The sequence below is a fragment of the Ornithorhynchus anatinus genome, chromosome 5 (genome assembly GCF_004115215.2).
Source record: "Ornithorhynchus anatinus isolate Pmale09 chromosome 5, mOrnAna1.pri.v4, whole genome shotgun sequence".
Classification (NCBI taxonomy): Eukaryota; Metazoa; Chordata; class Mammalia; order Monotremata; family Ornithorhynchidae; genus Ornithorhynchus; species Ornithorhynchus anatinus.
This window is the reverse complement of record NC_041732.1, coordinates 8,623,694-8,651,568: the sequence shown is the minus strand read 5'-3', so window position 1 is coordinate 8,651,568 and position 27,875 is coordinate 8,623,694. Positions and strand designations below refer to the sequence as shown.

Genomic DNA, 27,875 nt, shown 5'->3' with positions numbered 1-27,875 from the left:
TAAAAAGAGTCACAGATCCTACTGTCAATCTCAGGCAAGCCAAAGAGTCACGACGATGATGGGTTTATGGATTTACAGATCACTGTGCCTAAAGAGAACTGAACGATTTCTGTTTTGGCAACAAAATGAGTTTGGCTAATTCATTCAATTGTATTTATTGAGCGCTCACTGTGTGCAAAGCACTGTACTAAGTGCTTGATTCCCACACCTGGGGGAATGCCAACCCTCTGAGCTCCCCCCAGGTCCCCCCATAAGGTGCAGAGTCCAGACCTTGACCTTCCTCTGGCCCCATGACCCTTTTCTTCTTGGGGCAGCACGTGAATGGTAAGACAAGGCCATACTTGAGAAGCAGCATGGCCTAGTGGAAAGAGCCAGGGCCTGGGAGTCTGAAGACCTGGGTTCTAATCTTGGCTCGGCTACCTATCTGTTGTGTGACCTTGGGCAAGTCACTTTGTTTCCCTGTGCCTCAGTTTCCTCCTCTTTAAAATGAGGATGAAGACTCTGAGCCCTATATGGGACAGAGACTTTGTCCAACCTCATTACCTTTTCTCTACCCCAGCACTTAGAACAGTGCTTAACACACAGTAAGCGCTTAACAGATAGCATTATCATTTCCTCTGGAGCAACAGATTGGTCACTGGTCTTAAAACTTAACCTATTATACAGAGGGTGAAGTAATTCTCCTTATTCTTTCCCCAGCAGTTTGGGAAGAAAAAAAAGTTCAATGATCTGAGCAACCCATAGAAAGCTACTGTACAATCTCTAAATGAGGAGGGAATTAGAGAATCCATTCAGAAAAAAACTCACCTACAATTTACAATCAATGGTATTTACTGAGCACTTTCTATATCCAGAGCACCATACTAAATGCTTGGGAAAGTACAGCACAACACAATTGGTGGATACGTAAATAATGATGGTATGTGTCAAGTACTTACTATGTGTCGAATACTGTTCTAAGTGCTGGAGTAGATAGAAGCTAGTCAGATTGTTCATGTCCCACATGGGGCTCACAGTCTTAATCCCTATTTTACAGATGAGGTAACTCAGGATTGTACCTGAAGAGTTTCCAGTACTCTTCCGGTCTCAGCTACAGGAAGGAGAGTCAAACAGAGGCCTGCCCATTCCACTCCTAGCGTGGGCAGGGGCTAGCAAGTGGAAGGCGATCTGCTGCAAGTCAAAATAATAATAACAATAATAATAATAATAATAATGTTGGTATTTGTTAAGCACTTACTATGTGCAGAGCACTGTTCTAAGCGCTGGGGTAGATACAGGGCAATCAGATTGTTCCACATGAGGCTCACAGTCTTAATCCCCATTTTACAGATGAGGTAACTGAGGCACAGAGAAGTTAAGTGACTTGCCCACAGTCACACAGCTGACAAGTGGCAGAGCCGGAATTCAAACCCATGACCTCTGACTCCCAAGCCCGTGCTCTTTCCACTGAGCCATGCTGCTTCCCAAACTCACCTGTGCTGGGCAGCAGTAGCACAGGAGAGAGTTGAGGGCAGAGACTCAAGTTGATTATGCAGAAGAAGACAATGGTAAACCACTTCCAAATTTTCACCAAGAGGACTCTACGGATCCACTACCAGAACGATCACAGATGTCGGAGATGACACGTCGGCAAAAGGCAAGACAACTGAGGCACAGAGAAATTAAGTGACTTGACCAAGGTCTCAGACCAGATGAGTGGCAGGGCCATGACTAGACCCCAGGCCAACCTGACTCCCAGGCCCGTACTCCATCCACTAGGTTTATGCCGTTCTCTGCCCATAACAAACTTTCATCTTACAACCAAGTGACACTCTAGTTTACCCCTTACCCAATCTGGGAGAAACAGCTAGGGGCAATAACGGTAATAGATAATCTGGTTATTCCATCTCTTTCCCAGTGCTTGGGACCAAGAGATGGCTATTCTTTTTCTTCTTGGTAGTCATCACAGCATTCACTGAGGAGTCTTTACACACAGAGAAATGGGGGAAGACAAGGGTAGTTCTCTCAAGCTCTAGCTTTCTCAGGTGGTCTTCCTAAGAAATGAGCTGGAAACTTAGGTACAAAAAGCACTTGGGTTTTTTGGAATCCAGATTGAAGCTAAAATGCATTTAGAGACAGGAATCACTTGCATAATCTGCTAGGGGAGAAATATGAACAGAAAACACAGAACGGGAACAGAGGAGTCCGATCAAAGCTTGGGGGCTGCATCTCCAGGGAGGTAACTAAACCATGAAACCAAGTAAAAGCAGTTATACTCCCCAAAGCATAAAAATCAGGTGGAAAATTCTGATAAGATCATTTTTCTTTCTGAGAGAAAAGGGCTTGGGCCATCAGAGCTTAAATCCAGCCTGGATGACCCACATTCCCCCTAACTCCTTCACTGATGTCCACAGTGAGCTTGTAAAAATAGACCATTCTAGAAAAAAGGATAAAAAAACAAATATTAACCTACCTCTAGGCAAGTGTATGATCAGGATAAAAATAAATGAAACTTTTCAAACAATGTCAGGAAAAAGCAAAATACAGGAGACAAATAACTTGTTTAAAGACACCAGGTTTTTAATTAATGATTTCAAATTATTTTTCACAGTACAAGACAAGCCTGGATGCTACCACAGGGGCTCCGGTACAAAAATCTTCCTCTTAAAAATTCAGGGAATTAAATGAGGTGGGTTTTGCTTAGACACGAACAAATAATTCAGTATATAACCTTGCTGTGATTGCCGACAACTAGATTTAACAGTTTTATATCATCCTTTAACAACTTCTTTAAAACTTTTTGGTTTCTCTGTTCGACATCACCACAAAATACCCTTTTCATAATATTAAATACAACAGCAGCCTTTTCACTAACTTCTGATGGAATATTTCTCATATGCAAATATGAAGTGAGATTGGACTTCTGCTCATATAGAAAGTTGATAAACGTAATTATCTTTTGCTCTTTAGTGTTGCCGCTTATTTTGTTAGGAGATATGTTGTGAAATTTCTTTAATGAGTTCTCTGCTGCTGCTTCTAGAGCAAGGCTTTTGCCTAAGGCTTTTTTTACGGATTCTATATCATCTTTGAACAGTGAATAGTGTTTGGCATAAACGGGGGCTTTCTGGATATCTTTATTAATCTCCCCAATCGATGCCAAAATCTCTTTGGGATTTATAAATAACTGCTTCACAGTGGGAGGTGGGAGGGTTGGCACGTTGCTTCTTGTTGTTCTTACAAGCTCCACCACCACATGTACCTCATGGCTTTTGGATCGATGAGGCACCGTTTCGTTTTTTGAACTATTTAAAGACTCATTTTTCTCATTTTTCCCTCCTGAAACCTCTTTCCCTGTGGTCCCCTCATTTTTTTCATACAAGGACTCATTAGTATGTAAAATAACAGAATTGTTGCCAGGCTTAAGACTCCAGAATGGCGTCGTGCTAGTGGTAGTGAATCCTTGAGCTGTTCTCTGGTCCTCGGAAGGCGCAACCGTGACGCCGAAGTTTTGGTTACTGGGACCCCGGGAGTGCAGAGAGAGGCTGTTGGGGTTTGTCGTCCAGGGTCTGGTGCTATCTCTGTTCCGTTTCTTGTTCTTTCGGTCACCGTTCCTTCGGCTGACGATGTCTGCCTTGGAGGCGTTAGTTAACTCTGGTTGATTTGTGAGGGAAGTGGACAGCGGCGATGAACCTGGAGTCGGGATGCTTCTCATCATCTCCTGTAAAACATTCACAAAGTGCTTCACCGTTTTCTCTTCGCTCGTTGATTTCGTCATATCTGCAGGGGGCAGAGAAATATACGCCAGCTATTACCCTAAAGGACCTGCGTCGGCAGTTTTAGAAAACGCCGGGCGGGGTGAGACCGTGCATTTTAGGAATCGTTGAGAGATGGGGAATTGGATTTTCACGGTCTTGGGTTCTTCCTTAATTCAAAACAAGTTTTGACAGGTGTTGAATGACCACACAGGGAGTGAGGGATTTCAGAAATTGGCTGCCCTTTGGACCACGGGAGGGCCCTGGTGCTCGAATTCGGGGATACCGCCATCCCCTGAAGGCACGTGATGTGGAGGCGATACCAACCGGGGCCCATAACAGCCTTGGTGCTGTCGGCCGGAGGTAGGGGAGGGGGCAGAGGACAGAGGGTATTGGGGGCGGGGGAGAAGGGCAGACCGGAAGTGGTGACCAGTGCTGCCGGGAGTCAGAGCTTTCCTGGTAGCCTTGGGAGTGGGGAGACAAGGGAGCTCAGAAGTGGTTCCCCCACATTTACCAGCTTTGGAATGGACTTTGGAAGCCTGTATAAGAATCCTCTCCTGAGGCCGTGCCTTAAATGGATCTTTGCCTCCGAGGACTTGCTTGTTACCATATCTGTTTTTCTACCCTCTTGTGAGAAGGCGTGTGCTTCTACCTCTGCGTGGTATAGGAGTACGCGGGGCCCTTTGAGTTTTCTCTTTGTGGGCCTGCCATTCTGATGGCTGTTTCAGGTAAGCTCATTAGGGGCAGGGGATGCGTGTGCTAATTCTGTTTTATTGTACTGCCCCAAGCACTTAGCACTGTGCTCTGCACATAATAATAATGGTGGTATTTGTTAAGTGCTATGTGCAGAGCACTGTTTTAAGCACTGGGGTAGATAGAGGGTAATCAGGTTGTCCCACCTGAGGCTCACAGTCTTAATCCCCATTTTACAGATGAGGTAACTGAGGCACAGAGAAGTTAAGTGACTTGCCCATAGTCACACAGCCGACAAGTGGCAGAGCCGGGATTCAAACCCATGACCTCTGACTCCCAAGCCCGTGCTCTTTCCACTGAGCCACGCTGCAGTGCTCAATCCATACCAGTGATTGATTGATTGAAATCCCAGCAGGGAGTGCTCTACTCTGCTCCATTCCTCAACCTCTGCCATTCTGCTTCCTACTCCTCTTCTTGCAGGAACAAAACACTGAGTTAACTGAGGCTTTTGTCAACCACATCCAAGGGTAAAACTATCTTTTTTTGATCAAAACACATTTGCCTCTGGTTGGGGAAAGGCTATAGCAAGCAGCCCACGGCCCTGGAGCTTTTGGAAGAAAACGATTTCCTTGACGATGAGAGGTTTTTGCTCATTTTTTTAAATTTGGATTCTAACGGAGGAGAAATATTAGTTTGTACTCTGCCCCCTCCACCCTCTCATCTGATTGGTTCCCCCCGTCCAGATCTAATTGGTGGGTCAGCCTGTTTGCTTCAGTTGAGTCCCTACTCTGCCCCTCTCCCTTCTGACTGGCCTCCCACCCAGGGCTCTTCTCCAGAGAGACTTTCTATTCCAGGCTGGGACCCTCTCTGAGGGGCTGGGGAAGGGTGTAGGGGGAGACTTTCAGGCAAGTTGGCTCAACTGTCATGGTTCTTCCTCGAAGGAAATCATATATTATTTTATAAATAATAATTGTGGTACTTGTTATGCAGTTAGTATGTGCTAAGCACTGGGGTAGGTACAATTAAAGAAAATCAGACCCAGTTCCTGTCCCACACGAAGCTCCCAGTTTAAGGGTGGGGAAGGAAAACTGCTATTGAGTCCCGATTGTATTGATGAGGAAACTAAAGTCCAGAGGAGTTAAGTGACTTGCCAAGGTCACGCAGCAGGCAAGTGGAGGAGCCGGGATGAGAACCCAAATCAATAAATACGATGGAATGAATGAATGAATGAGAACCCAGGTCCTCTGACTCCCAGGCCTGGCCTCTTTCCACTAGATCATGCAGCGTCTCTCGAGAAATGATGGGTGCGGATCCCACCTCTGGGTTAAAATCATGTTGTATAAATTCATTCCATTCAGGAACCGTCTATTGGAATTTGCAAACTGCAAACTGACTTCACCATCTTAATGGCTAGAACTGGAAGCTATTCAATCAATAGTATTAATTGAGCACTTACTCTCACAGATCATTGAACTAAGCACTTGGGAGAGTAAAACAGAATCAGCTGGCACATCTTCTGCCCAAAATGAACTTACAGTCTAAAGGAGTGTCAAGAAACTGAATTATATCATTCGATTGCTGCTCACTGACCCACTCTGGGACGCTGAAATTCTACCTGGAACTCTATATGACCTCCATACTGGCAACATATCTGGCAACCCCTCATTTTGGAAGGCCCTGTAGGCTGGCAGTTTTGACACAGTGAAATGCAGAAAGGGTCTCTAAGATGCTACTCTTTTCCCTCACTCTATTTGAGTCGCAACCGAGGAGGATAAACTATTAGTTGTGTCCAGTGCTTTCCCAATCATAAACACTGTTCATTATGCTAAGATGAGCAACTCCAACCCAATCAGTTAGGTGATCATCAAACACTACAGCTGAGGTTAAGTTCTATCATCTGTGAAATGAATATAATTTGTGATGTTTAATTAAGGTCTGGAAAGCAATGTGGCATTCTGTTACTTGCATAATTGCCCCATTTTACTGCATAATTTGGGCAAGCCAAAAACAGGGGCGGGGCTGTTATTTAAGAAAGGCCATGGTGATGATGAAGATGATGATGATGGGGATGATGACGATGATGATGGGATTTGATAGGCGCTTACCATGTATCAAGCACTGTTCTAAGCACTGGGGTAGATTCAAGGTAATCAGGTTGGACACATTCCCTGTTCCAAACAGGGTTCACAGTCTTACTCCCCATTTTTACAAGTGAGGTAACTGAGACACAGAAAAGTTAAGTAACTTGTCCAAAGTCATACAGCTGACAAGTGGTGGAGCAGAGATTAGAACCCAGGTCCTTCTGATTCCCAGGCCATGATCTATCCACCAGGCCACGCTGCTTCTCCTCCTGTAAACACGGAAAGGACCTGGGAGTCAGAGGACCTGGGTTCTAATCCCAACTCTGCCACTTACCTGCTGTGTGACCTTGACATTAAACATTTCTTAACCACTGAGCTGAAGTGAAGGCACTGCAGGAAAGACAGAGAGAAGAAATAAGATTTTTTTGGAGAAGCCACTGAGGAATGCCACTTGAACCACATTAATAACAAGCATATGACTTGGAATACAGAGATTGGGGGAACGTAACCTATACGAAACATAATCTACACATGATGTTTAGCTATATGCTTATAAAGTAGGCATAATAATTATTACTATTATTTTGGTATGTGTTAAATGCTCACTGGTCTAAGTTAATCAGATCAGACACAGTCCTTGTCCCACATGGGGCTCCATAAATAGGAGGAGGACAGGTATTGAATCCCCATTTTATAGTTGAGGAAACAAAGTCACAGAGAAGTTAAGTGACTTGTTCAAGGTTAGGCAGCAGGTAAGTGGCAGAGTTGGGATTGGAACCCAGGTCCTCTGACTCCCAGGTCCTCCCCGTGCTTAGAGACTACTTGTCCAGTGCACTCCATGAAGATGCTACAAAAACTGAAATTCATCTAGGGGTGCATGTGTCCCAGGGACACTGCCACAGACCACAAACTGCCCTGTGTTGTTCGTAGTGTGTGGTGCCAGGAGCTGATTTTGTCTTTGCTTCCTTGTCTCATAATGCTTAAAAAGTTCTGCTCGAAAAATACCACTCCTTCAGGGAACCTACAGCAGGGCATTAATGTTGTGGTCAAATTCATTATTGAAATATTTAAGAATAAAGTTAACAGTGCCATAAATAATAAAAATGCCTTACTGGAGTTTAAGAGAGCTTGCCACACCGGTCTTAGGGATTGGGTGCAGAACAGTGGGTCAGCACAAATTTAACTTCAACTGAAATGAGATGATCACTACATTAAAGATTATTTTTGGTTCTAGTTTCTGTGATAGTGACTTTATCTTACAAATTCATTATCTGTTGATGCCCCAGACTGAGCACCTCCTTTCCACCTGCTCCTCCTCCCCTCCCCTCCCCCCGACCCTCTGCTCTTCCCCCTTACCCTCAGCACTGTGCTCATTTGTCTATATTATTTATTACCCTATTTATTTTGTAATGAGCTGCATATCTCATTACATATCATATCATGATATCATCTCATACATATCATATCATACAACTCATATCATGAGTTCGAATCCCGACTCGGTCACTTGCCAGCTGTGTGACTGTGGGCAAGTCACTTCACTTCTCGGTGCCTCAGTTACCTCATCTGTAAAATGGGGATGAAGACTGTGAGCCCCACGTGGGACAACCTGATTCCCCTGTGTCTACCCCAGCGCTTAGAACAGTGCTCGGCACATAGTAAGCGCTTAACAAATACCGACATTATTATATCTCCTTGATTCTATTTATCTTGATGATGTCTTGTTTTGTTCTGTTTTGCTTGGCTTTGCTGTCGCCCCCCTTTAGACTGCGAGCCCGTTATTGGGCAGGGATTGTCTCTATCTATTGCCGAATTGTCCATTCCAAGCACTTAGTACAGTGCTCTGCACATAGTAAGCGCTCAATAAATACTATTGAAAGAATGAACAAATGAAGATTTTTCAAATAGAGGGTTAGGAGTCCCTGAAGCACTTTTGAGGGAGATTCAGAGACTCTGAGGTTGAGGCCCTCCCAACAGCTGCTGGTGGAGGAAAATGGAAAACCGTGGGAGCCTGAAAAGAGGGAATTTGGTTTCTTCCACTTCTGGGCCTTCTCACTGCATACCCGCCCTCTCCCAGCCAGCCTCTGTCACGACGCCAGGAGGAAATCTGGAGATGTAGGCCGGTGAACAGCTGTTTGGTGGTAGCAGCTCGTGCCTCAAGATAACTAGGTGCTTACTCTGTGCCAAGTGCTGAACTAAGCACTGGGGTAGACCCAAGATAATCAAGTCAGCGTGGCTCAGTGGAAAGAGCACGGGCTTTGGAGTCAGAGATCATGGGTTTGAATCCCGGCTCTGCCACTTGTCAGCTGTGTGGCTGTAGGCAAGTCACTTAACTTCTCTGTGCCTCAGTTACCTCATCTGTAAAATGGGGATGAAGACTGTGAGCCCCACGTGGGACAACCTGATTCCCCTGTGTCTACCCCAGCGCTTAGAACAGTGCTCGGCACATAGTAAGCGCTTAACAAATACCAACATTATTATTATTATTAAGTCAGGCATGGTTCCTGTCCCACATGAGGCTGTGAGCCTCACAGTAGGACAGAGAACAGGTCTTTTATCCCCATTTTACATTTGAGGAAAATGAACCCCAGAGAAGCAATATTTTCTTTTTAATGGTATTTGTTGGGCGCTTACTATATGCCAGGCACTGTGCTAAGTGCTGGGGAAGATACAAACTAATCTTGTTGGAAACAGTCCATGCCCCTCATGGGGCTCCCAGTCCTCGGCCCCATTTCCCAGATGAGGAAATCGAGGCCCAGAGAAGTGAAGTGACTTGCCCAAGGTCACACAGCAGACAAGTGGTGGAGCAGGGATTCTGACTCCCAGGGCCGTACCCTGTCCACTTAGCCATGCTCCTTCTCATTATCAATTTATTATTGGGTCTAGATTTTTTAAATAATCATTCAATATTAATAACTTTCAAAGTAATTGAACAGTTTTGGGCATTAGGGTGTGTTTCCTTGTCTTAAGTGAAGCTGAGCAACAGCACAGTGTAGGATTGGACCAAGCACTGGTCCTTTATACGCAGAGTGCTACTTGAACTCAACCTAATTATCTAAGATTTTTATTAATATATGTTAAGTTGGCATACCTACTTCCAGAAGTAATGTTCTATATTATGAAGGAATGGCAGGCATTTATTTCGTGGAGCACTGGTTTTTTTGCCATTTGGTGGAACTTTCACTAACTTTTTTTGGAAGACTATATTGTTTCCTTTCTTATTTCTTCTCCCTTTCTCACTTCCATCTATTCCTTTTCTGTCCTCTTCTTCTCTCCCAATCCCTTACTTCTTTCCCTGGGCACAAAGAAGAGCTTACAGAATTCCTGGATTCTCCCATTTTCTGCACGGGACCAAGTGAGAAGCAGCATGACCTAGGGGAAAGAGCAAGGGCCTGGGAGACAGAAGGACCTGGGTTCTAATCCCAGATCCTCCACTTGTCTGCTGGGTGATCTTTGGCAAGTCATGTCAATTCTCATCTGTAAAATTGGGATTAAGACTGTGAAGCTCCATGTGGGACATAGACTGTGTTCCATCTGATTAGCTTGTATCTTCCCCAACACTTAGTACAGTGCCTGACTCATAGTAAGCTCCTAACTACCATTAAAAAACCAAACTAAAATGAAAAATAAAATTGGCCTTTGTAGTGATCCATGCTTGCTATTTACAGCCCAGACGTTGATTTTGCTTTTGCTTCTTTGTTTCATCATCTTCTTCAAGCTTCTACTCAAAACCAGCCATTTCTCCCAACCTGATAGGGCACTGATCATAAATGATAATAATAATGCCAAGGTTACAGGTTCTGAGGCGGGGGGGATTGTAGTGATGAAGGGAAAGTCACGGGGAGGACAGGATTTGGGTGGGAAGAAAATGAGTTCTATTTGGAACACATTAAGTTTGAGGTGTCGGCGGGTCATCCAAGTAGAGATGTCCTGAAGGCAGAAGGAAACACGAGACTGCAGAGAAGGAGAGAGGTCAGGACTGGAAAGGTAGATTTGGGATTCATCCATGGGGAAATGATAAAGGCATGGGAGCAAATAAGTTCTCCAAGTGTATAAGTGGAAAAGGAAGGGGACCCAGAACTGAGTCTTGAGAACTCAGTTAGGGAGTGAGAGGCAGAGTAAAAGCTGGCAAAAAAGACTGAGAAAACATGGCTGGAGAGATAGAAGGAAAATTAGGAGAGGACACCTTCAGTGCAGTCTAAATTACACAGTGTTTCTAGGAGAAGGTGTGGGGAAGTGGGGAGGGTGGTCAATTGAATAACCTTTTCATGGTGTTAAAAATCATTTCTTCTCCAAAATACAAAGAAATTCAAGACAAAGTTATACGTTCAAAAAAACCCTTTCAATTTGAATTTATGGTTGCAAAAGTACGATGATTTTTTATAGGATCCTTTAAAAACTGTGTAATGATTCTGGAGTACTGTTGGCGGGCAGGGGGAAAAGGGGAGAGTGTAGTGTGGAAAGAGGGGCAGTAGTGATACAAATTGATGATGATGATAATGATCTTTCTCTGAAAATCTCTACAAATTGTAGAGTTCTGAAGTTTCAGAAATGTCTACACCATTTGGAAAAGTGGAATTTTTCCTACCTGCATATATGAATCTGTTAAGTTAGGTTAACATGCTGAAAATTTACTCTAGTAGGTGGAGACAGGAGATAACTGATTGTCCAGGACCTCTTTTAATGTCATCTTTCTCAATTAAAGAAATTCCACAGCAGTTATCTCCTTCTCTTGAAACCACACAACTGTAAATTAAACAAAGAAAAGGGCAAGGAAAAAGAAGCCAAAAGAAAAATAAAAGGTGAGCTGCCAGATTGGTATAATACCATTTATAATGTTAAAATCACATTTTGGGTTCGAAAAATACCCTTGCTCTAGAAATCCGACTGCAGCGTCTGATTTAAAAGGCTGATGCACAAGGTGGAAAGGAAAATTTTGAAGGTGTGTTAGACAAACTCCTCTACTGACAGCCTCTTTTGTAGACCAACCATTGGATGCTCAAAGAATGAAAGAAAAGAACTTCCGATAGCAGTTGAAGGGACTCCTGCATAGGAGTATCTTTCACATTGTATAATGATTCAAAAAGTTCTGGGCACTTTCATAGAGTAGTCCTCATGAAACCTGCTAAATAGTATAGGCTGGATCTTTCTCTAATTTTCAAATACTGTCTTAAGCCAATCTGGCAAAACGAAATGCTAAAGACCAATCAACCAGTCCATTGAGTACTTGTGCTCCTATTGTGTGCAGATATGATTTGGGGAGAGTACAAAAGAGTAAAGGACACTAGCCCTGACACAAGGAACTTACAATTTTGGTGGGGGGAGGGCTGGGGGGAACAGACACAACATAATTCGGGACAGGGACTGTGTCCAATCTAAGTATACTGTATCTAAACCAGTGTTTGGCACACAGAAGGCACTCGACATGTTATTATTATTATTATTACTATTATTATTAATGAAGGTGAAATGATTCAACAGTAGAGAAAGTAAATCCATTCATACAATAGTGTGATGGGAGGTTATGAGCGTATATGTGCAGAGGTGATATAAAACTACTGAGATGAAGGTTGGGAGGCAGTGTGACATGAAGAGAAGAAAAAAATCATTATCAGCGAAGTCTCACGGAGGAGGTAGGATTTAGGAAAGGCTTTGAAGAGAGGAAGAGAGCTGAAATCTGGCGGATTTGAATGGAGAAGGAGGCTGAGGTAGCGGGGAGGGCAGGAGCCAGGATTTGGAGATTTGAGGAAAGGCATAGTAAGAAGAGAAGACTGGGAGGAATGGAAGAGAGAAGAGAGAGAATAAGTTTGGAGGCAAGTTGGTTGGAGTGCCTTCAAAACAGTGGTCAGGAGTTTCTGCTTGAAAAAGAGTGAAATGGGTAACCACCGAAGGTTTTTAAGGAGAGGGGAGAAACTGCAGAATAACTTTTTAGAAAGCTGATCCGAGCAATCAAGTGGGATATGGACTGAGAGGGGAGAGGCTGGAGCCAGGGAAACCAGTGATGAGGTTGATACAATAGTCAAGCCAGGATACAACAAACCCCAAACCACGATGGTGGCTGTTTGGATTGAGAGGAAAAAAAGAGATCAGGGGGAAATATAGAATTGAAAGTAATTAGCAACAAGATGACTGTGAGAGTTGAAACTGAACAAGCGGTCCAAAATAATGCCAAGGTTGCAGGCTTCAAAAATGGAGAGGATGCTGGCATTGTCAACTGGGATGAGAAAGTTAGGTGGAGGAGAGGAATGATAAGTTCACTTTTTCCACATATTGTATTTTAAAATGCCGGTGAGATAGACACGTGAAGGTGCCCTTTGGGCAAGAGGAATTGCAAGATTGCAGAGTGGGGAATGGAGGTCAGGTCCAGGAAGAAAGATTTAAGAGTCATCCAGGTAGGGGGGAGCCAAGGGAGTGAATATAGCGTGAGGAGAGTCGGGAAGCCAGGAGAGAGCCTGTTTTAGAGGTGAAAGAGAAGTCCACAAAAGAGACTGAGAAGGAGCAGTCAGAGAGGCAAAAGGAGAACCAGGAGAAACCGGCCACCAAGATTTGATCGCCCTTCTGGGAGAAAGAAGTCCAAAGTGTCAAAGGGAGTTGAGGAGGATTAGGATTGGGTAGAGATCAACCGATTTGGTGGGGAGGCCATCGATGACTTTGGAGGATGTCAGTAGATTTTTCAGGGGTGGAAACCAATTGTACAGAGTGAAAAAGGGAGTTGGCAGAAATGAAATGGAGGAGAGTTAACTATGCCAATTTTGGTTTCTCTAATAACGTGCCCTAGTAACGGGATAAGTGAGAGTTTGTCTTCTCAGGGCAATAAACCCAAGCAGGTGGTGAGTCTATTTGAAGTGCAAGAAAGATAAAAGATATTAAATGCTACTCTTTAAATAACATGAAGAGAATCAAATTTTTCTTAATATTGAATTTTCCATTAAAATTGCTTCTGCCAATACATCTGAATTCCCTCACTACATTATACCTGCCTCTAGAAAACTAAGCTTTAAAAAATCACTTGGAAGTAGTCACTCTGAAACCTGGTTTCATTTGGAGGGAAAATGTCCACTGAAAAACCTCTCAAATAACCTAGATTTTTGTCCTCAAATCCTGTTCTATGGAACAATCTAGAATTCTCTCAGACAAGAGAACTAAGAATGAATGAACCCAAACTAGTATATGGAACAGGCTGTATTACATATGAATATTGTAAAACCTCTATTAATAAAGTCAATCTTTATATATAGAGAAAACTTGATGTGAATGAAGACACTGATCAATCTAGCTCGGTCCCTTTTCTTCACATTCTAAAAATTATTCATAATTGCAGGCATTCTTTAGAATCACATTATCTAAGGACAAAGTTCAAAACTACTTTTTCATCGACAACTGTTAAATCCAATTTAACAAACTCCTTAGAAGAGCAAAATTAAGTTAGATAACTTAAGAAGAATCTACTACTTTCTTTTCCTTGTTTAAAAGAAGGCCTGTAATCATTTGGTCTTATTCTGTATTTTCGACTGTTCGACCACTGGAGATGGACCCATTTATATTTTAATAATTCAATTGTTGGCTCATCCTGAAGTGATTCATGTCAATTAACGAAAGAGATCTTAAGCTTTAAATTCACAGCTTTAATGGTTTGGGGGCATATTGTTCACCTACTCTTCATTCAGTCCATTTTCAGGCTCTACGACAACGCGGCTTCCTGAATCACCGCACTCGGCATAAATCTCTCCACTCTCGAAGACACTTCCAATAGTGCCCCATTGCTGTCCACATCAGACGCTATCTGCCTCCGGGGACGCCTAGTTGCTATGCTCCAAACCCAACTCCTCATTTTCTCCCCCAGATCTGACAGTCCACTGATCTCTCCATTTTCTAAATGCTCTAAATCACATCCCCTCCCTAATGTCTGTCTCTCCACTAGCCTTTGAGTTCCTTGAAGGAAAGGATCGTGTCTACCAATGCTATTGTAGTCTCCCAAGTGCTTACTACAGTCCTTTCTAACCAGTAAGTGGTCAATAAGTGCTATTGATCGAGACCTTCCCCAATTAATCTCCCCACTTCATAAGCCCCCAAATGCCACTTAAGTACTTTCATGACAACAAGGTAGACATTGGGGTAGTCTCCCCTTTCCCCCATCCAGCTATGTACACATTTTTGTACTCTATTACTTCCTCCTATCTATAATTTATTTTAGCAGCCCTCGGCTGATCGACTGTAAAATCCTTAACGGCATAAATTATGTTTACCAGTTCTAGTGTAGTCTCCCAAGCACTTAGTACAGTGCTCTGCACACACTAGAAGCTTAATAAATACTTCTGACTGATTAACTTGAGAATGGCTTCAAGGCTCTGCATTTGCACATCAGCTCTCATCACCAGCTATTCCTCAAGTGGCTTCTAACTGTACCTCACGCTCAATTTTCCCATTTCTAATCCCTCGCATATACTGGTCCCCTACATCTGGAATAGCTCCCTTCCTCCGCAAAATGATTATACCCCACCACAGTTAAACCCATCTTCAAAGCCCTCCTAAAATCCCACCTTCCCTGGTTAATTCATTCTACATTTGCATCAATCCAATATCCCCCCTTCCCCCCACACGCACACTTAGCCCTTACACATTTCAATACCATTCTCATTAGTTATTCATCTATATAGCTTAATTTGCCTATTATTTTACAGCTATTTCATCCAGATACAGATGTACTCCTTCTAGCTATATAGTACTGTTTCTCCTCCAACTCCTTTTTAAAAGTAATTTATGTCTGTCTGGCCATCCCATTAGTTCACCCTGGAAGCTCTTGCTTTTATATCATTATTAAGTGCTGATTATCACACTCTGCACTCAGTAGGGACCCAATAAATACTAAATACTACTTTCTATATTACTTGCATGTGTTTTTAAAAAAAGTCTATCCATTTTACAGTTTTACAAGCTTTTACTTATGTGAAAGGAATTCAGATATAGATAAATGAAAAAAAAGTGAGCAGAACACCAGAATAAAATATAGAAACACATACACACACACACAGAGAAAAGTAAGTGTAAGAAAGGGATTTGAGACATCACACCAGTTTAGGACCGGTCCCCGATTGCTGGAATGACAATGGCAGCCCCAGAGTACCATAATGATACATCCTCTCACCAAAAGACAAGCCATGAATTCCTTTTCATGAATTCCTTCTCATAGGCATTGATTTTAAGAAGTATCTTCATTGCTTTCAAAAATTTGAATATAGATGTTGGCGGGCATATTTCATAAATTGTTTAAAGGTATCAAGAATGCCACGGATTGCTTCATTAAACAACTCTAAATTAGCTGAGAAGCACTTGTGAAATTAGATTTTGGAGGAAACCTGCTTTTAGGTGCTCAAAACCTAAATAGTGATTGATATGACTGACCACGTTTTTCTTTAGCTGAGTTAACCTTGATTAGTGTTATTCTAATAGGTGTTCATGATGCTCCCTTGAAATCCGTCTGCTGGGAATTTAAATTTTGTTAATAATTTTGCTTCTGGGTGCCCCCATCTGGGACACTATCCACCTTCAGAAGGGCTGAGGAGTCATCCAATAAATGTGATTAATTTAAATAGACAATCCAGGTAATTCAGGTTAAAAACTCTTGTTTTTTGCATGGTGACAAGTTTTGGTCCTTAATCATTCAGATAAATGCCTCAGTACTCCTTCTCCATTATTTAAGTTATTACTTTATAAAAAATGAGTAAGCATCATTTTACTACAGGAATTCAATAAACACCACAGTGAGTATGCATGTTTAAATATACCACACAGAAGCAGGTGAATTGGTCTGTTTTATCCTCAATTACATTAAAATTTTTATCAAACCCCCATGTTAAAAATTCAGAGTCGCTCCCTTTAACATTTACTCATATACTTGATAATGTTGAAAATATTAGAAGCGGAGACAAATGGAGGTAAATATTAAATGAGTCCCCTTTTGAACAGAAAAGATTCCTTTGAGGAATTAGTAAAGCAGGTGGTATATCATGGCGCAGTGGGTAGAGCCCAGGCCCGAGTCAGAAGGTCATGGGTTCTAATCCCGGGGCCAGCACTTGTTTGATCTATGACCCTGGGCAAGTCACTTCATTTCTCTGTGCCTCGGTGACCTCATCTGTGATACGGGGATTGAGACTGTGAGGCCCATGTGGGACAGGGACTGTATCCAATCTGATTTGCTTGTATCCACCCCAGTGCTTTGTACAGTGTCTGGCCCGTAGTAAATGCTTAACAAAATTATTATTATTATTATTATCATCACTAGAACCTGTCAACAGGAAAGTGGGATAGCAGACACCAATAATTACAAAAGTAGTAAATGTGTAGAACCCATACTCAAAGATTATAAAATGACAACGGGCATCTGAACAGGGAAGACGGCCTAGTTTGAAATAGAAAGTTTGTTTTTCACAGGCACTGCCTTCATGGCTAAACACCATGTGCTAGGACAGGTGGGGAGTGATCTCGTCTATCTGGTGGCCATCCTCTCGCCCACATCCTGCTTCTGGCCTGGAACGCCTTCCTTCTTCATATTTGACAATCACCCCCCACCTTCAAAGTCTTACTGAAGGCACATCTCCTCCAAGAGGCCTTCCCCAACTAAGTCTTCATTTCTTCTCCTCCTACTCCGTTCACGTCACCCTTTCGCTTGGATTTGCTCCCTTTATTCACCTGAGCACTTACGTACATAACCAAAATTTCTTTATGTTAATGTGTCTTCCCCTCTAGATGATCAGCTCGTTGTGGACAGGGAATGTGTCTACCAACCCTTTTACATTGTAGTACCCAAGTGCTTAGTACAGTGTTCTGTGCCCAGTAAGCACTCAATAGGTACGATTGGTTGATTGATTGAAAAGAGTAGAGATGTAGATAATGGGTGAGAAGAAAGGAAAGAGGAGATTGGGATAAAGTGAAGCAGGATGGGGGGAACAGGACTTGGGGGAAAGGCTTGGAGAGTGGAGAGTAAGGAGGCTGGTGGGCAGGGGGAATGGCAAAGACGTGGGGAGTTCTGCCAGTAGGAGGGAATCAATCAATGGTATCTATCGAGTGCTTAATGTACTAAGCACTTGGGAGAATCCAATACAACAGAGTTGGTAGACATATATCCTGCCCTAGAGAAGAGGCCTGGGTGGAAATCTGGAAAGAATGGAAAGGCCACAGGGAGTTGGGAGTAAAACAGGGGAGAGGGTGAGGCGGAGGGAGAGAAGAGGGAGAGGAAGAACAAAGGAAAGGGAAAGGGAGTAAGGGGGAGAAAAGAGAGGGTTGGGGAGAAAGAGTTGGGGAAGAGGGAGAAGGATGAGAGGGGATTGAGGGGGAGTAAGGGGGAGAAAAGAGAGGGTTGGGGAGAAAGAGTTGGGGAAGAGGGAGGAGAAGGATGAGAGGGGATTGAGGAGGCAGACAGGGTATGAGAGGGGGAGGATTGAGAAGGCAGACAGGGAATGGAGAGTGGGGGGATTGAAAAAGAAGATGGGAAATGAGAGGGAGAGGGGTCTGAGGAGGCAGACAGGGAATCAGGGGGAGAAAAGACTGAATAGGCAGACAGGGAATGAGAGGGGATTGAGGAGGCAGATGGGAAATAATAATAATAACTGTGGTATTGTTAAGTGCTTATTGTGTGCCAGGCACTGTATTAAGCATGGGGTAGACACAAGAAAATGGGGTTGGACACAGCCCCGTCCCACATTGGCCTCAATCTCAACCCCATTTGACAGATGAGGTAGCAGAGGCCCAGAGAAGTGAAGTGACTTGTCCAAATGGCAGACAAATGGCAGAGCTGGGATTAGAACCCATAACCACAGTGAGGGAGACAGTAGAGAGGGGATTGAGGAGGGAGACAGGGAATGAGAGGGAGAGGGGATTGAGAAAGGCAGATTAGGGAAACAGGGATTGAAGAGTGATGGGGGGCGGGGGGAACGTATGCAGTGGGTGGGGAGAGGAAAGAAGGGCACAGGGGGACTAGGGGACCTCTCTACCCTGAAAACTCTTTGAGGGCAGGGAACGTTTCTGCCAACACCACTGTACTGAACTCTCCTAAAGGCTTGGTACAGTGCCCTGCCCACAGTAAGCGCTCAATAAGTAGAACTGGCTGATTATGAGGACTGGGGGTGAGGTTCATGGAAAAGCATGGCCTAGTCTGCTGTGTGTGACCTTGGCCACTTCACTGTACCTCGCTTATGTCATCTGTAAAATGGGGATTAAGAGTGTGAACCTCATGTGTGGCTCAGTGGAAAGAGCCCGGGCTTGGGAGTCAGAGGTCATGGGTTCGAATCCCGACTCTGCCCCTTATCAGCTGTGTGACTGTGGGCAAGTCACTTAACTTCTCTGTGCCTCAGTTCCCTCATCTGTAAAATGGGGGTGAAGCCTGTGAGCCTCACGTGGGACAACCTGATTCCCCTGTATCTTCCCCCAGCGCTTAGAACAGTGCCCTGCATGTAGTAAGCATTTAACAAATAATGTTGGTATTTGTTAAGCGCTTACTACATGCAGGGCACTGTTCTAAGCGCTGGGGGAGATACAGGGGAATCAGGTTGTCCCACGTGAGGCTCACGGTTACTCCCCATTTTACAGAAGAGGTCACTGAGGCCCAGCGAAGTGACTGGCCCACAGTCACACAGCTGACAGGTGGCGGAGGCGGGATTCGAACCCACGACCTCTGACTCCCAAGCCCCCACCGAAGGGGACCCTGCGGCGAGGGAGAGCGGTAGGTCGGGGGTTCGGCTCCCGCTCACTCACTCGGTTCCACCGAGCCGAGCAGGGGCCAGAGCAGCAGCAGGGCGATCAACAGGACCACGGGCTTCGTGGACATCTTCCCCAGCGCAGCACCGCCATGCGAGAGGAGGCCGCGGGGGCCCCGCGGCTCCGTAGCCTTGGCAACCGTTACCCGCCGCGCGCGAGACGCCCGCCCTCGCGCCCCGGCGCGCGCCGCCCCCCTCCCCCTCCCCCTCCCCCCGGCCCCGCCACTGCGCGTGCGCACGGAGCTCCGGCTCCTGGGCCCCGCCCCCCTCCCCCTCAGGGCGGGCGCGCGCCTCGTGCGGGCGCGCGCTTCCACAGCGATGCCATTTGCGCGGCGCTCACTATTCATTCATTCATTCATTCATTCATTCAATAGTATTTACTGAGCGCTTACTAGGTGCAGAGCACTGTACTGAGCGCTTGGAATGGACAATTCGGCAACAGATTAGATTCGGTTTTTTTTAGATTAGAGAGGCAGCGTGGCTCAGTGGCAGGAGCCCGGGCTTGGGAGTCAGAGGTCATGGGTTCGAATCCCCGACTCCGCCCCTTGCCAGCTGGGTGACTGTGGGCAAGGCACTTCACTTCTCTGGGCCTCAGTGACCTCATCTGGAAAATGGGGATTAAAAGTGTGAGCCCCACGTGGGACCACCTGATCAGCTTGTATCCCCCAGCGCTTAGAACAGTGCTTTGCACATAGTAAGCGCTTAAATGCCACCATTTATTTATTTATTTTTTATTCAAAGTGATCGGGTGGTCCCACAGATTTTACAGATGAGGCCGCATTGTCCCAGTGGAAAGAGCCCGGGTTGGGGAGTCAGAGGTCATGGGTTCTAATCCCACCTCCACCCCTTGTCAGCTGTGTGACTTTGGACAAGTCACTTTGCTTCCCTGTGCCTCAGTGACCTCAACTGTAAAAAATGGGGATTAAAACTGTGAGCCCCACGTGGGCCATCCTGATCAGCTTATATCCCCCCCACCCCTTAAAACAGTGTTTTGCACATAGTAAGTGCTTAACAAATACCACCATTATTATTATTATTATTAATCCCGGCTCCCCCATTTGTCAGCTGTGTGACTTTGGGCAAATCACTTTACTTCTCTGTGCCTCAGTGACCTCACCTGTAAAAAATGGGAATTAAAACTGTGAGCCCCAAGTGGGCCATCCTGATCAGGTTGAACCCCCTGAGCGCTTAGAACAGTGCTTTGTACATAGTAAGTGCTTAACAAATACCACTATTGTTATTATCATTATTATTAATCCAAGCTCTGCCACTAGTCAGCTGTGTGACTTTGGGCAAGTCACTTTACTTCCCTGTGCCTCAGTGACCTCGTCTGTAAAATGAGGACTAAGACTGTGAGCCCCACTGCAACAACCTGATGACTTGGTTAGAACAGTGCTTTGCTCATAGTAAGCGTTTAACAAATACCATTATAATAATAAGTGAAGTGACTTGCCCAAAGTCACAAAGCTGACAGGTGGTGGGATTAGAACCCACAACCTCTGATTCCCAAGCCTGGGCTCTTTCCACTAAGCCACACTGCTTCGCTATGATACTCAGGGTATTTGTTAAGCACTTACTATGTACCAAGCACTGTTCATTCATTCAATTCTATTTATTTATTGAGCACTTACTGTGTGCAGAGCACTGTACTAAGCACTTAGAAAATACAATTTGGCAAAAAATAGAAGCAATCCTTACCCAACAACGGGCTCACCGTGTAGAAGGGGGGAGGCAGACAACAAAACAAAAACAAAATAAGTATATAGGCATCAATAGCATCAATATAAATAAATAGAATTATAAATATGTACACATCATTAAAAAAGTAAATAGAATAATAAATTTGTACACATATACCCAAGTGCTGTGGGGCGAGGAGAGAGGTAGAGCAGAGGGAGGGAATTGGGGTGATGGGGAGGGGAGGAAGAGCAGAGGGAAAAGCGGGGCACAGTCTGGGCAAAATAGAGAAATTTGGAGAATAGAAAACTAGAGAAGTTGCATGGTTGAGTGGAAAGAGAACAGGTCTAGGGGTCAAGAGGACCTGGGTTCTAATTCCACCTCCATTTGTCTGCTGTGTGACCTGGGACAAGTCACTTAACTTTTCTGTGCCTCGGTTTTCTCAACTGTAAAATAGGGTTGCAATACTTGTGAGCCCCTGGTGAGACAGGGATTGGGTCCCACCCGATTACCTTGTATCTAATGCTGTTTGTTGGGGGGTAGAGCAAAGAGAGCAAGTCGGGGTGACAGGGAGGGGAGGGGGAACAGAGGAAAAGGGGGGCTTAGTCTGGTAGTTGGTACATAGTTGCTACATAGTTGGTAGACACATTCCCTGCCCATTCATTCATTCAATCAATCGCATTTATTGAGTGCTTACTGTGTGCAGAGCACTGTACTAAGCACTTGGAAGAGTACAATATAGTAATAAGCAGACTCAGTCCTTGCCCACAACAAATTTACAGTCTAAAGGAAGTGTTTACAGTCCAGAGGTCTGTAAAAAGGATTAAGAAGGAAAACCTCATGACATCAGTTTGAGAGTTTGTATGGAAAATTGGGTATCTGGCTAACAAACGGCATTGTCTAGCGGATAGAGCATGGGCCTGGGAGTCAGAAGGACCTGGGTCCTTATCCCAGTTCTGCCAGTTAACTGCTAAATGATCTTGGGCAAGCTGCTTCACTTCTCTGTGCCTCAGTTACCTCATCTATAAAATGGGGATTAAGATCAGAATTGTGGTATGTGTTAAGCATTTACTAAGTGCCAAGTACTGTTCTAAGCACAGGGGTAGATAAAAGTTAATCAATTTAGACACAGTCCATGTCCCACATAGGGCTCACAGTCTTAACCCCCATTTTACAGATGAGGTAACTGAGGCACAGAGAAGTTAAATGATTTGCCCAAGGTCACAGAGCAGACAAGTGGCAGATCGGGACTAGAATCCATGACCTTCTGGCTCCCAGGCCCATGCTCTGTCCACTGGCCATGCTACCTCTCAAGATGGTGAGCCCCATGTGGGACAGGGTCTGTGTCCAACCTGAATATCTCATATCTAACCCCAGAGCTTAGAATGGTGACTGGCACACAGTAAACGCTGAACAGAGACCATTAAAAAAAAGCGTCTTAGTTGCAGATTTCACAAAAGAAGAAGGAATCTCGTTCTGGCCAGCTGTGCTAGTGAGAAAGAATTCTTTGATTCCTCAGCTGAATTCACTACAGAAATCCTCAGTCCTGGGGAATTGGGGGTGTCTGAGGCATTGGGGCTGTGGTCTCTACAGAGCCTGGGCCCGAGACTCCAAGGTCTGGAAAAGACGGGTGTTTTGAGGGTGGGGTCCCTCCAGCTGGACATTGCGGAACAGAAACGCTCTGATTCCATTTGGGAGAGCTGGCGGATGAGAAGCAGTGTTGCCTAATGGGTAGAGCCCGGACCTGGGAGTCAGAAGACCCTGGGTTTTAATCCCAGCTCCGGCACTTGCCTTCTGGGTGACCTTGGGCAAGTTACTGAACTTCTCTGGGCCTCAGTTACCTCATCTGTAAAATGGGAATGAAGATTGAGAGCCCCACATGGGACAGAGACTGTGTCCAACCTGATTAACTTGTGTCTACCCCAGCGTTTATCCCAATACAGTGCCTGCCACATAATAAGTGCTCTCCCCCACTTTGAAGTCTTCTTGAAGGCGCATCTCATCAAGAAGCCTTCCCTGACTAAGTCCTCCTCTCCTCTTCTTCCACTCCCTTCTGGGCCGCTCTTACTTGCTCCTTCATTCATCCTCCCTCCCATCCCCACAGCATATATGTACAGATCTGTTTATATCTGCTATTTATTTATCTATTTATTTTCCGTCTCCCCCGACTAGACTGTAAGCCCATAAAAGGGCAGGGACTGTCTCTATCTGTTACCGATTTGTACATTCCAAGCGCTTAATACAGTGCTCTGCACATAGTAAGCGCTCAATAAATACTATTGAATGAATGAATGAATTTATAAATGCTTGGTAGAGCATAATACAAGAATAAATAGACACATTACCTGCTCACAATGAGCTTATGGTCTAGAGGGACTGTACTAAGTGCAGGAATAGATATAAGATAATTGGGTTCATTCATTCAATAGTAAGAGCTTGGAATGTACAATTCGGCAACAGATAGAGACAATCCCTCCCTAAGAGACAGTCTTAACGGGACCCAGTCCAGATCCCATATAGCATTCATAGTATTAATCCCCATTTTCCAGATGAGGTAACTGAGTTCCAGAGAAGTGAATCGATTTGCCCAAGGTCACACGTCGGACAAGTGTCGTAGCTGGGATTAGAACCTTCTGATTCCCAGGCCTGTACTCTATCCACTAGGCCACCCTGGTGTCCCCTGAATTGTATCGTGGTTATTAAAGACTAAAGAGTTTGTGTTTAAATAATCCACTTTTTTTCCAGCTCTTCTAGAAAAAAAATAGTGGGAAAAATCACTTCCTAAATGTCTTTTCCAGTGGGCAAATTTTGACTTTCTCAGCTTCACGTGGTGGTGAAAGAGATTGTTTTCTAGGGCCCTCCAGTGGCAATGAAGGAAAACAAACTGGTGTTTTGAAATTTTGTGAGTCAGTCAGATGTCAAGGTATGTCAATCAATCAATCAGTGGTATTTATTGAGCGCTTACTATGGGCAGAGCACCTTACTAAGAGTGTGGGAGAGGCCGACACAGCAGAATTAGCAGGCACGTTCCATGTCCCCCTCTAATCTGTAAGCATATGTGGGCAGGGAATGTGTCTGCCAATTCCTTTGTATTGTGCGCTCCCAAGCGCTTAGTACAGTCCTTTGCACATAGTAAGCATTCAATAAATACGATTGATTGATGTACTGATGACAGCCCAGCTAAGCAGGCCTTATTGGGAAAATATCTGATCCTCTAAAGTTTCTCTTGGTTATGATGCTCTCCTTTCCCAAATCCTGGTGATGAAACCTTAGCTCCACCTATGCCATGAATGAAGCATTTCAGTGATGGGTATGCTTTGGGTTTATAGCACCTGAGATGCCCTTTGGGATTCTCTAAAATTTTATTATTAGCTCAATCAGCCAATCAATTAATCAATTGTATGACTGTAATTGTTCATTATGGGCTGGGAATGTTTCTGCTAAATTCTGCTGTACTCTCCCAAGTGCTTAATGCAGTGATCTGCACATAGGAAGTGCTCAATCAATCAATCAGTGGTATTTATTGAGCACTTACCATTTGCAGAGCACTGTGCTAAGCGCTTAGGAGAGTACAATATAAATACCATTGATCTATAGCGTCTATTTACTTTAAATTATTTTTACAACATAGTAACTTCTGGGATGTTCTACTGAATGTTTAAAAACTGAAGTGTCATAGTAAAACCGTCATTAAGCACTTATGTACATATCTATAAAGTATATACTATAAATTATTTATTTATACCAGTGTCTGTCTCCTCCTCTAGGCTGTAAGCTTGTGGTAACAAGGTACTTGCCTATTAATTCTGTTGTACTGTACTCTTCCAAGTGCTTAACAATAATAATAACTGTTATTATTATTATTATTATGGTATTCGTTAAGCACTTACTTTCAGCCAGGCACTGTACTAAGTGTTGCGGTGCATACAAGCAAATCAAGTTGGACACAGTCCCTGTTCCATATGGGGCTCACAGTCTCAATCCCCATTTTACAGATGAGGTAACTGAGGCATCGAGAAGTGAAGTGACTTGCCCAGGGTCACACAGCAGACAAGTGGCAGAGCTGGGATTAGAAGCTATGACCTTCTAACTCCCAGCCTGTGCTCTAACCATTAGTCCACGTCGCAAGCACTCAATAAATATGCTGATGGGTAGTGTGTATTTAAATTATTTTTTATAACATCGTGACCTCTGGCATATTCCATTGAATATTTACAAATTGGAGTATCTTGTAACAACCTTCATTAAGCACTTACATAGATATCTCTAAAGTATATATTATAAATGATTTATTAATATTAACATCTGCCTGCCCCTCCAGACTGTCAGCTTGTTTGGGCAAGGAAGGGGTCTACTAAATCTGTCGTATTGTCCTCTCCACACAGTAAGCGCTCAATAAATACCATTAATGATGACAGTTTATTTAAGAACCAGAACAAAAACAGCCAAGTGATCGGGCAGTAATAAAGAAATCCCTGGGCCCAAAGTGACAGATTGTGACAGGAAGGGTTTGGATTCAAAAATAAGCAGATGTCCTTTGGAGAACTCACCCAAAGTACTCTCTGGTGATTTCTAATAATACTTTTTATTTGTATAGATCTTTCATTTCTACAAAGGTTTTTCAAATTAATGGTCTCATTTTGGTTTCCTAACCGGGAGAGGCAGGTATTATCATCCCCATTTTACAGATGAGGAAGTTGAGGCTTAGAGATGTTAAGTGGTTTGAACAAGATCACCCAAACAAGGCAATGGCAGAGGGAAGACTAGAACCCAGGTCTCCTAACTCCCAACCCTATACTTTGTCCATTAAGTCATGCTGCTTCCCAAGGCAGATTCATTCATTCAGTAGTATTTGTTGAGCGTTTACTATGTGCAGAGCACTGTACTAAGCGCTTGGAATGTTCAATTTGGCAACAGATAGAGGCAATCCCTGCCCAGTGACGGACTCACAGTCTAAACGGGGGAGACAGACAGCAAACCAGAACAGAACAAAATAAAACAACATCATCAAGATAAATAGAATCATAGAGATATACACATCATTAAAAAAAAAAATTGGGTAATAATATACACAAATAAGCACAGTGCTGAGGGGAGGGGAAGGGGGTCTCTAAAGTACAATTGATCAATCTCCTTGTCTGGCATTCGGGGGGCTATTAATGAGCAACCTAGACTGGATTTGGGGAGCACTGAGTTGAGGACTGAAATTCATTTTAGTATCCGTCTCCCCCTCTAGACCGTAAGTTCCTTGTGGACAGGCAATGTGTCTACCAACTCTGGTCTATTGGATAGAACAAGTACAGCACTCAAGTACAGTGTTCTTACACACAGTAAGTGCTCAACAAATACCACTGATTGATTTCTATGACTTCCAAGTCCTATTGGTATCTCTGGTCTTAAGGTGGACATTTACCTAGTGGATATAATATGGGCCTGGAAGTCAGAAGGACCTGAGTTCTAATCCCAGTTCTACCACTTTTCTGCTGTGTGACCTTGGGCAAGTCATTTCACTTCCTCTTGGCCTCAGTTACCTCATCTTCAAAATGAGGATTAAGTCTCTGACCCCCATGTGAGTCATGGACTGTGTCCCACCCGATTATCTTGTATCTACCCCAGCGATTAGTACCTAACACATAATAATAACAATAATAATAATAATAATGGTCTTTGTTAAACGCTTACTATGTGCCAAGCACTGTTCTAAGCACTGGAGTAGATACAAGGTGATCAGGTTGTCCCATGTGGGGCTCACAGTCTTAATCTCCATTTTACAGATGAGGTAACTGAGGCACCAAGAAGTGAAGTGACTTGCCCAAAGTCACATGGCTGACAAGTAAACAGTTTAGTATGCCTGACACATAGCAAACATTTAACTTATTTAAATGCCCGCACACAATGCTGCCTCATTTTATTACAGAGAGCTTCAAGCCGAGATGCACTTCAAATCCTGGATGAGCTTTTAAGAGTCCCAAATGTAAAATCTCCTTTTGCCAAACCTCAGGAGACTCAAATTTGCATTAATTCATCAGAAACTGGGTTATTCCAAAATCAGTTCACTTTATTTTTAGGAAAACATACAAACCCACTTTTCAAAAAATGCTCTTAAACTGTTTCTCATATTGTTTTTAAAACATGACTTCATTCTTCTATTTTTTTTTCCTCAAGCATGAGTTGCGGATATGACTAGAGTTGAAGCAGCATATTCTAGTGGATAACGCATAGGACCGGGAGTCTGAGGACTTGGGTTCTAATCCTGGCTCTGCCACTTGTCTGCTGAGTGATCTTGGGCAAGTCACTTCACTTCTCTGGGCCTCAGCTCCTTCATCTATCAAATGGGAATGTAGACAGTGAGCCCCATGTGATACATGGACTGTGTCCAACCTCAAGCACTTAGAACAGTGCTTGACCCATTCATTCAATTGTATTTATTGAGCACTTACTGTGTGCAGGGCACTGTACTAAGCATTTTGGAGAGTACGATACGATAATAGACACATCTCCTGTCCCCACTAAGCTTATAGTCTAGAGGACAAACGGTAAGCACTAACTAACACCATAAAAAAAAAACCAGAATCCTAAAATCGGTATTGTTGGTTTAGCTCATTTCTTTCTATGTTATTTTATCATATTTTTGCTATTCAGCAAAAGCAACCAATGTCACAGACCTGCCTCTTGAGTCCATGCACATGGTGCATCCACTGAGAGCACAGGAGGACTTTGAATCTGCCCTCTGGAAGGGATCTGAAAGCAAGCCTAATCCTGGGTTCCAGAAAAGGAAGGGTCTTTCCCTCCAGTGGCCATTTTGGCAACAAGACTGACCTTGGGTCCATCGGATGCCAGGTTTTCAGCAATAGCAGGTTCCTGGATGGGTCGTATTGGCGACTGGGCATCGGTCTGGATTTTGAGGGGTGCCACAAACGTTGGTTTTGTGCTGGAGAGGA

At 44.0% G+C, this 27,875-nt stretch overlaps 1 protein-coding gene across 5 annotated transcripts; it reads right to left on the bottom strand.

Annotated features, from left to right (window-relative positions):
• Positions 1-2,537: 2,537 nt before the first annotated feature.
• On the bottom strand, positions 2,538-27,875 carry SPESP1 (sperm equatorial segment protein 1). 5 transcript variants are annotated; one of them, XM_029065516.2, is made up of 3 exons: positions 19,256-19,413; positions 6,840-6,895; positions 2,538-3,697 (listed from the first exon to the last, which is right to left on the bottom strand). In XM_029065516.2, the coding sequence occupies exons 2-3, from the start codon at positions 6,864-6,866 to the stop codon at positions 2,699-2,701; spliced, it is 1,026 nt and encodes a 341-aa protein (XP_028921349.1). In that variant the 5' UTR covers positions 6,867-6,895; positions 19,256-19,413; the 3' UTR covers positions 2,538-2,698. The 5 variants fall into 5 exon arrangements, with proteins under 5 accessions (XP_028921349.1, XP_039768210.1, XP_028921347.1 ...); XM_039912276.1 differs by lacking the exons at positions 6,840-6,895; positions 19,256-19,413 and adding an exon at positions 27,754-27,875 and having other exon boundaries at positions 2,538-3,756; XM_029065514.2 differs by lacking the exon at positions 6,840-6,895 and having other exon boundaries at positions 2,538-3,756; positions 19,256-19,417.